The sequence below is a fragment of the Nanorana parkeri genome, unplaced genomic scaffold, assembly GCF_000935625.1.
Source record: "Nanorana parkeri isolate BGI_ZX_2015 unplaced genomic scaffold, ASM93562v1 scaffold233, whole genome shotgun sequence".
Classification (NCBI taxonomy): Eukaryota; Metazoa; Chordata; class Amphibia; order Anura; family Dicroglossidae; genus Nanorana; species Nanorana parkeri.
In genome coordinates, this window is record NW_017306501.1 from 224,156 (window position 1) to 235,027 (window position 10,872).

The window sequence follows — 10,872 nt, forward strand, 5'->3', positions numbered from 1 at the left end:
CATATAGTGGGCAGTAGCCTGCTCTATGCAGACTTTAAGGGCATACATTACAGTAAATGTATTCCTGCGACCCAAGAGAAGCCAAAAAAAAAAAAAGTTTGGCTTTGCTTCTCTTTTAAGAAATAAAAAATAAAAAATTGCATTGCACCCAACATTGCAACATGCAATGCACCATCACGCACGCTCCCGCATCACATAGATGTGAACGGAGCCGAACTAAACAAGCTGAACATATAAGCTGATTGGTTACTGTGCGCAGCTGCTCCACATTCTGTCTGCTCTGGTTTTAGTAAACTCCCCTGTTAAATCTGTTCAGTGGTATATTTTGGAAGACAAAGCTCCTCGACCCATAACGAGCCCATAATGCTAAAGTACATGTCGCATGCGTCATTTGAGATTATAAAGCCCCTCATTCTTGTTATTCACCATTTCCGCTAGTAAGTCATTCATCAACCCAATGCAGACGGTAAATTTGCCGTTGCCCAGGTGATAGAGTACTGCCTAATTCCATCTTCACACCAGATCGGAGGATGTTGCCCGCATCCCAATGATGCCAAGTGAAAGGGCTGAAAACAGTCGGTAGTACACTAAGTAAATGTTCACACAACATGTGCTGCAGACTAATACAAAGTGTACAATATGCTTGAAAAGGGCGGATGGCTCGGTTAACAGAGGGGGACTCAAGCATTGCTTAATGGTTTCACTTTTAGTCAGAATACAAATGCCTATTTATCCAAATTCTGGCTAGACCTTTTTCCTGACTTTACACTGAAAGCAGAAGTTGCCCTCATTTGTTTGACGAGTTAATAAAACACACACGTGTTACTGCATAATTCTGAGCCAGTCATCATAATGGTGATGGCCACCGGGTAGATCTGTATGAAACCCAATCTACACCAAGCTGGATATACATAGGCAACGAGTCCAAATGTAACATTCAGGCCATGCATCTTGCAGTACTAGTGCTTCCAAGTTGTTTTTATTGCACACTTCCTAGCAAAAACATTTTTTTAATAGGATTGAAAAATCTTTTAGTAGCGGAGAGCCGCTCATTTCTAGGGCAAAAAAAAAAAGGGAAGTGACCTTTAACCAAGTATGCACCGCATTCCTCCTTCAGCTGTGGGTTCCACTGGCTATGACTAAGGCCGTGTAGGCAGAAACGCGTCCGCCTTTGTATTTTGTAGACAGGATGTATTTTCAACCAAGAAGTATCAGAGGAGAAGCTGTGTGCCGACCATTGTTATTTCTCCACTGGTGTACGAGTTGCTCAAAAAAAAGGCAATGTCTCACGGAGAAAGACAGTGACACATGTGCCTGTTCTCTTACAACTTCCACACCTGACCCTATGATCTTGTAATGTAAACACAATTCTATAAATATAGGTCTTTGTGAAAAGCCTCCACAGATAACAGATTGCTTGTGTATTTTTATCACACCCGGTGTCCTTAATTTTGCAGCACACCACTGTACATGTAAGATGTGAACATGGCACAAACAATTGTTTTCTAGGTGTCCTGTGCGCAGTGTGAACAAGCCCTTATTCTCCTTTCACACTTGTGCGTTTGCATATCTGTTTTTACTTGGGTTGATGTGTGTTTTAGATGCATTGTAGTGCACATTTAATACTTTAGGCATTTTTGTTTTGGAAGCCGATATATGTATAGGAACATCCAACAGCACCATAGCATATAGCAAGAAAGGAGAGACTGGCACCTTATGGTACCACCTATGCATTAGTTATATGACCTAAATGCCCAACTGCAGCCAAAAAATGTTTTTGATAGAGCGCCTAGAATGCGAAGTGAAGCGGCTTGGGGACAGGGACGGTTGCACAGATGGGAGCCTGACAAGAGTGGGGAATAAGGCAAGTATTACAGCCTGTTCCTCTACTACTAGACTTAAATAGGGTATACACGGTGCAAATTTCATCAAGAATTCGCACAGTGGGTACCCCTGTTGACACGCTTCTGCCCTGCACCCCTCAATCAGCTAATCGAAGGAGCAGGTTGGAAAATTCTTGGCAGAAAAGAGCTAGCAGCCAATCAATGCAAAACAGCAGGATGGAGGAAGCGGTTATATTTTCCTCATTCAGCCTGCAGGTTGAAGGAAGAAAATAGAACCTTGTATACCCAGCTTTAACAAGCATTTAGCCCTTGCAGTGCAGGAGGCCCCCCGCCACAAGGGTATTTAAGAAAGTTCCAGAGTTCAGCTCTAATGCAGCACATTCATTTGAAATGAGCTGCCAATGCACCTCAGCACAAGGAAAATCAGACCTGACCCTCATTGCACAACAATGTATGGTAGCGCACTGCAGTGCGCTGCAAGGCAGTTCTGCTGCCCTAATGCATTTGGGTGCCGCCCAGAATGAATGACATTAAAGCACAATAACGCATGCATGCTGTTGTAATGCAGGGAGCTTTATTATTCTACAATGCATTCAAGAATATATATATTTGTACTACATGAGACCGTGCAAGTCCACCCCCTTTTTTTTTTTATAAACACTTTACTTCCACTTTAATGACATTCGATAAGTTTCAAATCACTTCAAAGTGCAGTCCTTCATTTTGGTCATGTTCTAGCATAACTGTACACTGTTTGGTTAAAATCTCTGAACAGCATTCAGGTGTGGCCATTTCCTTTTCCTTCAGAGGACTGCTATAGTACATAACAGAAAGTAAATGTCAAAATTACTCACTGTGTAACTGTTGCCTGGATATCATAACACTAATCAGACTGCCTTGTATAAAGTGACAAGAAAAAAACCACTGTGGTTAGAGTGAATGTATGTTCCTTGTAAACCGCACCCTGATGAGTAAAATAAGCCTGACCTCTCCCAAACATCCAGAAACAGCAAAACACCAATATAGGGCACCACATTTATCATCTTCTTAATAAATAATCATAATAAAAATAAATATTACAATTATTAACAACAACAACAACTCTTAAAAATGAACATTTGAATTAAAAAAAAAAAACACATTTGAAAGCGGCAGAACACTGGCACACCACACTTAATCATATGATTACATGCGTTTAGGAATCGATCCCCATCCGTGGATGCATCGATCTTGCGACCAGGGATAGTAATTGATTCCCAACTACATTTAATCGTATCACATAGGATTGTGTGATGTGCCAGTGTTCTGCCGCTTTCAAATACGGCCAGTCACCCGAGTGACAGGTGCCGCTTGTACATGGCAGATTTGGGCTTTCTGCTGCAGGAAAACGCAAGTTCCTGACACAGGAATCCCTGAACGCACCTGCATTTTAGGTGTGAAAGAATCCCAAGTCCCCGTTCACACCTAGGCGTTTTTTTACTCAAAGGAAAGCGCAACAAAACGCTCAAGACAAGGGATCCTATCCATTTTATATGAGGCCCCCTTCACACCTAAGCTGTTTGTCGCTCGTAAATCTGTGCGACAAACAGCTCAACAGTAGGAATCCCATTCATGTCTATGACCCTAGTGCACGTGAGCGTTTTGTCGCAAGCAGAAATACGCCTGTCGCACGAAATACATGAGCTACTTTGGGGCTGATTTCAGCACATTGTCCCATAAACTCAAAAGAAAACACTTGAAAAACGCATGTTGTGATTTACGCATGTATTATGCACGTTTTGCTCACTGACATGAATGCGCCAAAATCTGCTCACAAAAACGAGCAACATATGCGTGTAAAACACGCCGACTAGGTGTCCCTTCTGTGTGAATCCAGCCTGAGAGTTTCGTCGCACAAAGTTTCCCACTGAAGTCTATGGGAGCACAAAGCAGGGCCAGTAGCTCATGTATTTTTTCCAGTGACCGGCATTTTTCTGCTCACCTCAAGGTGCTCAGGTATGAACAGGAGCCATAGAAGTGAATGAGATTCCTTGTCTTGAGTGTTTTGTCACGCTTACAATTGAAAGACAAAACACCTAGGCAGGAGCGTTACTAGAAATCACAGGGCCCCATAGCAAAATCTTGTATGGGGCCCTGTGATTTCTAGACAAGTCCACCTGATAACCCAAACAGCCCACCTGAGGGTGACCCTGCAGAGCCCACCATATGGTGGGAGTCTATGGTGGGCTCTGCTGGGTCTCAGGTGGGCGGTCAAGCCCTCTTACCTCTCTGGCCGATCCTCTGTCCGCCTCCTCCTCCACGATCGCTTGTGGGCCCCGCCTCCATCGCTGCCGACGACGGGCCCAGCCACCTCCCCCGAAGCTGCTGGTTGTCATCGACTCAGCAGCTGTGAGGAGGTACGCGCCGCTGCATGTGAACGGCTGCGTTTTCTCCTCACAGCCGCCAGTGACAGCCAGCAGCCTGAAATGCCATAGCGACCCAGGCGGCCTGCACTGCATCAGGGGGATGTCTTGGCAGGGCCCCCCGGGCCCCATAGCGGCCGCCTGAGTCGCTATGGTGATTGTTACGCCACTGCACCTAGGTGTGAACGGAGCCCAACAGTCTTCATGCTTACTTAATAAAGTTTTACAAAACAATAAGGCTCTTTATTTTCAGCCATGTGGCTGTCATTTTTTTCAGATTTCATTGGACTCAGCTGAAATGGACTATCAATTTTTAAAGCTAAAGCAAAAATCTAATTAGAACATTTGAATATTGCGTTGTGCATGAATTTGTAGAGAGTACAAGCCTGGCTGCAGGTAACTGGACACAGCGTGTGCATAGGGCAAAGCTTTTCCGGCAGCCAGCAGGGAAGCTAATCACCCGTGTGAATGTGGCCTAAAGATCCTTTTTCCTGTTTCCTGGTGTTTTAGCTGTGTGCACAGAGCCTCACTAGAATCAGATTTCTTTTTTGGTGCACTCACTGATAGATTTGGGATGGGATGTAGAAGCTTGCCAGTGCCAAATGCAGTTAAATTATGCAGGCCCCATTAAAGTGGAACTACAACCTCTGATCCTTTACAGCCAAGGAAGGAGCCTCTATTTGGATTGCAGTTGCCATGGTGCTATGCCACCACCCATTTGAGGGCTTTAAAGTTCAGTTGAGAGCTGCAATAAGCACACGGGTAACCTTAACCGTGCCTTTAAAGTAACTGTTTTGGGAGATTAAATTGGTGGGTCTAGTGCTGCTTGAGGGCCCGTTCACACCAGGTCTGTGTGTTAATCGCGCAACACAACTACTGACTGTTAACGGTGCAGGAGGTCTCTTACTTTGCTATTCATTTGAATGGGAACCAAAATGCACCTCCTGCCTGACCAAGTGCAACATTGCTGTTAGTTTTGCATGGAGTGGGGAAGGATTAGAACCCCTATTGGGTCTTTTTGTGGCTCAGTCAGAGAGATCTACAATCACTTCCTGTGCTGCCAACATTTTTCCAGACAGGAAGTGAGGGAAGCTCTCCAACAGCAGCAATTAAAAGGCTTTTTTTGGGTTTCTCGAAACCCTGTCAATTATTTTTCTGCTTTATCTCTGTAGCAGATTTTCTCTCACTTCCTGTCAGGTAAAACTGTTGTCACCTGGACAGAGTGAGGACATTTTTCTAATGGAGCCCCAGATAGCCATAAAACCAGATAAGTGTTCATAACCTTCCCCGTTCTAACTAAAAACAAAATTTTTGGCTTAACTCTGACAGGCTGGAGAACAAAACAATTTACCAAGTTCTGTTATGTAATATAGGATACCTATACTGAGAGAAAGATGTAAGCTGCCATTGCTGGCCTCCCCTTCTGAAAATAGTAGTGGCCTGGCTGCCATGGTGACATTCAGGGTATCACACTTTGAGTTACTGACAAAGAACAAGAAAGTAGATCAAGATTTCTGCATGCTTGCGGATTGGAAATTTAGTAGAGTTTTTGCCCTCCTCCCCTGATCCAACAGATCGTCTGCAGATGAATACGTGCCTCAGTCCAATGCCTATGGACTCCAGGGATTGTTTACATCCTGCACCACAAGTCCTCTCTCTCCTGGCCACACCTGAGCAGTAGAGCTCAATAGACTTCTATAGGGCTGTACTGCACAGGCATGGCCAGGAGAGATGAGACTTGTGGTGCGATGTAAACAATCCCAAGCATCGGATCTTGGCAAGTACTCATCTGTGGAGGGGCAGGGTAAGCAAACTGAAAGTGCATTTATCCTTTGGGCATGTGTAGACTGGTTTTGGGCTTGTTTTAGATGGGATCACTTTGACATTAGTGTGAGATGCTTCTAAGATCGTACAGAATTCATTGACAGGTGCATTTGAGCAGCTTTAGGCATTTAACAGTCCCATAGACTTCTATAAAAATGCAAAAACCCATTTGAAGCGAACAAAAAAGTATTTACCCCTTTTCACTAAACATCGCCTCAGCATGCAGCACTGCAAGCTGATATGAAATCTTCTTACATTCATTAAATAATCATTTTTATTTTACTTATAGTTATGGTTTTTCCACTCCCTGGTCCTCTTGGGCATTAGTGATGTAATGTGCCCAAGTGTTGCATCCTGGAAAGATTACATCAGCAGTCCATTGCTGGGAAATCTCATGGAAAGGCATCCTCCTCTCCCCTGAGATTATGTGCAACATTTATACAAAATGCAGAGAGAGAAAGAAGCATTAAAAAATGAATGAAAACAGGTAACATGCCTGCTCCATCTTCACCACCTTTTTGCTCTCTATGCAGTCTCTGTAATTGATTGCCGCCCACACCCCAGTTATTTTTACTGCAATATCTCCGCAAACACACTCCTTTCCTACAGTATTTCAATCATTTGCAATGTAAGCCTCTTGGCATGTAAATGGAGCCTGTACCGAGAGAGAGAGAGAGAGAGAGAGAGAAAAAAAGGCTTCTATTGCTGACCTTATTCTGAAAATGCTACTTCCCTGGCAGACTGTCCGAATCAATAGCCAAGAACATACATGCAGTAAACAAAATCAGAACTCCTCATCTGCATACTTGTTCTAGACAAATGACAAAGTATTCATGAAATCAACATGACAGCCAGGCCACTAGCATTATCAGCATGAAAGGCCAGCAATGGCAGCCTATATTTTCTCAATAAAGGTTACTTTTAGTCCCCAGTCACACCTGAACGATTTGTCCCATGTTACCCGAAGCACAACAACGCTCAGCAATAAGTAGTATTAAATTGACATTAAACCCTCAGATTTAACATAAAACAATACTGTAATGTGTGTCTTACTGTAATCCATGGCTGTTTCCCTTCTCTATGCTGCTCTTCCTTTTAAATCTGTATCTGTTCTCATGCTCTGCAGAACTTCTGTTTTGCAGCAGACTGCCTTGTCTCAGGAATGGATACGGGGGCCGTGTATACGTTTGTATGGGCTTGAAACCTGAGCCAGCACTACAGGAAGAGGCCCTGAGCTGAAAAGGGAAGTTCTGCCCAGCATGAGAAGACATGAGGATTTAAAAAGGAAGAGCAGCAAAGAGAAGGGAAACAACCATGGAATACAGTAAGGCACACATTACAGTATTGGTTTATGTTAAAAAAATCTGAGGGTTTAATGTCACTTTAAACTCTCAAATTGTTTTTTTTTAATAGTGAATCCAGATCAAACAAATATACATTGCCCAGCAAAGTATTTCTTCACATTTTTGCCCAATCACTTACAGTCATCATGTTTCCAAAAAGCTCCAACTCTCTCAGCTCAGCTTCCCTGAACTCCCTTGCCCAGTACAAGATCACAAGGGACAGAGCAGTCTCCAGCAGCTGTCCATATACTAGCTTAGAGAAGAGGAAGGAGTGAGAAGCAGGTTGTCTTGCTGTGCCTGTGTGGAGACAGCTTACTAGCACACACAAGGGTGGCTCCATAGGACCCCTTAAGGGATAAGAGCCACCCCCAAAATAGGATATCAAAGCCAGTGCTCATAAACCAACTGATTCTACAGGAAACTAAAACCTTTCAAGATCAAGGAGCAGCCTCTATTGGAAGTGATTTAATCAGCATTTGAAATGGCTTTAAAAAAGTTTGAGTTTAAGATTCTCATTATATTGAAAAGGTGCCCGTTCTCACCTGAGTGTTGCAATGCCAATTGTTAGACAAAAGAGGTACATGAGCTTTCTTTCAGGCAGGATCATGCGTTTTTGGCCCTATAGGTTTCAATAGCACCTAAAAACGTGCAACACAAGCATTTTAGCATGTCTGTGTGCCTAACAACCGGTCTGTCATCATAGCAACCTAAGGTCTGTGTACCAAATGGAGGATTTAGGAGTGCCCATGCTGGATGTAGAGGTTTTCATCCACCTAGAGAGGGCCCACAAGAACTTCTATCACCCCCAGTCATGCCCATTACAAGAACCAGTCATGCCCATTACAAGAACCATGGCAAATGGCAGAGGACCCGGGAAGAAACTGGGCATAACGTTTTCCCTGATTGGGAGCTCCGATAACACAATCACATACAAGTATGCCCTGTTGCACGCCTTACCGAATTAGACAATACACCTGTAAATCAGACGAGTGCTTGAAGTGACCACGGATGGCACCGTGTAAATATCACAAAGTCCAAAAATGTCACCAGCACACCATTTGAACATGAAGCAAGTCCAGTTTAAATGACAAGTTTGTCATTCAAGTACAAACGTTTTCGGGGCCTCGCAGGCTCAGGACAGGGACCTCTGTCATTCTCGGTCATTAAAAGAGCTGAAGTTGATCCTGTTGTGCTGCATAGGTATTTCACCACTTGCCGTACGACTGCTGTAACTAAACGGCCGGATGGCTCACTCCTGACAGCAGGTGAGCATTTATAAATGTCCTTTTCCATAGCCGTGTGCCCCCTTCCCCCACATGCACGAGAAAGGAAAGTTTAAACATTTTAAACAGCTGGCGACATTACATACATGTTGTACGGTGCGAGGGAGTGTGCGTGCCCCCTCCCCTGGCTCTCCTAGGCTCCGCTGTCCCCCATGCACACCCAGGACCGGCGGGTCTCTACTTTTTGATTAGAGGGAGATCAGCACACTTTTACAGGCAGATCTCCCCTGCGATCACTTCCAGTTTGTCATTTGATAGCTGCTGTAGCCGGAGAAGAAGTTGGTGAAAGCAGATCTAATAGACCCCTGATGTCTCCATAAAGAGGACCTGTCACTGTATGTGTGACATCACATGTTAGCCCCCTATGTAATAGCAATTAAGTTAACAATAATTAAAGTCACATAAAAAAAAAAAAAAAACATTTTTAAAGTCCCCCACGTAAATACAAACGCAGGTTGGGTGCGCCGACTGTGCCACACACGTTACATATCACCGCGAACATTGGAGTGCAAGCAATAATTCTAGGGCCATCAATCACGCTCAACACTAGAATGGTGAGTGGTAAAAGCTTTTAAAGCATACATGGGCAATTTTGGGTGTGGTAGTTTCTTTTACGATTTCACAGGAACACGCAATTTTAAGGCTCGACATGTTCGGTATCCATTTAACCGACATGATGCCATCTTTTATATTTTACCCAAAAAAATGGATAATAAAAGGTGTCATAACATAATGTAGGGCACGGGTTTTTTTTTTCAAGATTTTCAGTTTTTCTTTATATAGTATAAAATAAATAACCCCAGTGGTGATTAAATACAACCAAAAGAAAGCTCCATCTGCCCACCAAAAAAAATGGTATAAAATTGATTTTGCTACGGTGTCGATTGAATAAATGTCAGTCAAATTACTGCAAAATGGCCTGGACAGGAAGGGGGTGTAACACCCCAGTCTTCAAGTGGTTAAGGAGTATGAAGGTGATGACCTGAGAAGTAATGACCAGCTGCTCCATGTAATCTAAATGGCCTCAGGAACACGGGCAGAAAAAAAGTGCGCTTTCAGAGACATTCTTATAGTTTTGTGTGCCTCTGAACGCAACTTTATTTCAGCCAACATGTCCGTGTACATTGTGGCGTTCAGATCCATATTTTAGAGCAGCGGTCAAACCCAAAACCTGCCTTCATAGAGGAGCTTGTGTGTGAGCCCTTAGGAATCCTGATGTAATATAAAAGCAGGCATAGTACTAACACACTGTGCTGTCCCACTTCATATACATGGCTCTAAGCATCTAAACAAACACACAGGGCTATGTTACCTTCAGAGAGCACATCATCTTCCTCCTCGGCTTCACTTAGGTTCATGCTGCTCCTGTCCTCCCCTGCAGACATGTTGATGGGACAGCTTCCCAGGCAGGATTTCTCTGATCACTGAAGGAGGAACTGCCTGTGTGCTGCTTCCTGACTGCACTGCAACATCCTCTTTAGAAAGATGATGACAAGCTCCAGCCCTGTGCACAATGTTTAGAAGTACATGTGTCCAGGGAGAGCCCCACTGGGCTGGACTGGACTGGAAGTGTGTGTTTTCTGCACACAGGAAGTTGACTTGGATACTGGGAAATGGGATGTGCTCATGCTGTGCTAGATATGCCCTCCACAGCTATAGATACACGCTATGTGGTTATAGGGAGGGTACACCCAGAATAGAAAGTAACGGACTGCTTAAGGATTGTAGTTGATCCCTGCACTTTAAGCTTTTTTTTGTCTACTAGTGTAGGCAGACCACAGGGTGAAGGAAGGGATTGTAGTCATTTGTAACGTCAGGGCTCACACACATGGGCGTAATTAAAATACTTGTCTTACTGCCAGAAAGATCCAGCCATTAAAAAATGTGTCTAATGACACAAAGTACTCGCATTTAGTCCCCATTCACACCGAGGCGGTTTGCCGCTTAAAAGTGCAACAAAACACTCAACACAAGGAATCCCATTCGCTTGTCTTGAGCACGAAAAAAAAAAAAACGGTCAAGACGAGGAGTCCTATTTCTGTCTATGGCCCCTGTTCACACCTGAGTGTTTTGTTGCAAGCAGAAAAACACCCGCCACTGGACATAGTACATGAGCTACTATGAACGTACAGCATACATTCTAGCCTCTAGAATTAGTTTACACCTGTACGCATGT

At 43.9% G+C, this 10,872-nt stretch overlaps 1 protein-coding gene across 1 annotated transcript in view; it reads right to left on the reverse strand.

Moving 5' to 3' along the window:
- The window catches only part of FAM65B (family with sequence similarity 65 member B), a 95,010-nt gene extending 84,746 nt beyond the window's left edge, over positions 1 to 10,264 (reverse strand). Inside the window, exon 1 of the mRNA XM_018556298.1 lies at positions 10,009 to 10,264. Within this exon, the coding sequence (XP_018411800.1) occupies positions 10,009 to 10,081 (73 nt within the window). The 5' untranslated portion in view covers positions 10,082 to 10,264. The remainder of the gene's footprint in view (positions 1 to 10,008) is intronic.
- Positions 10,265 to 10,872: the final 608 nt, after the last annotated feature.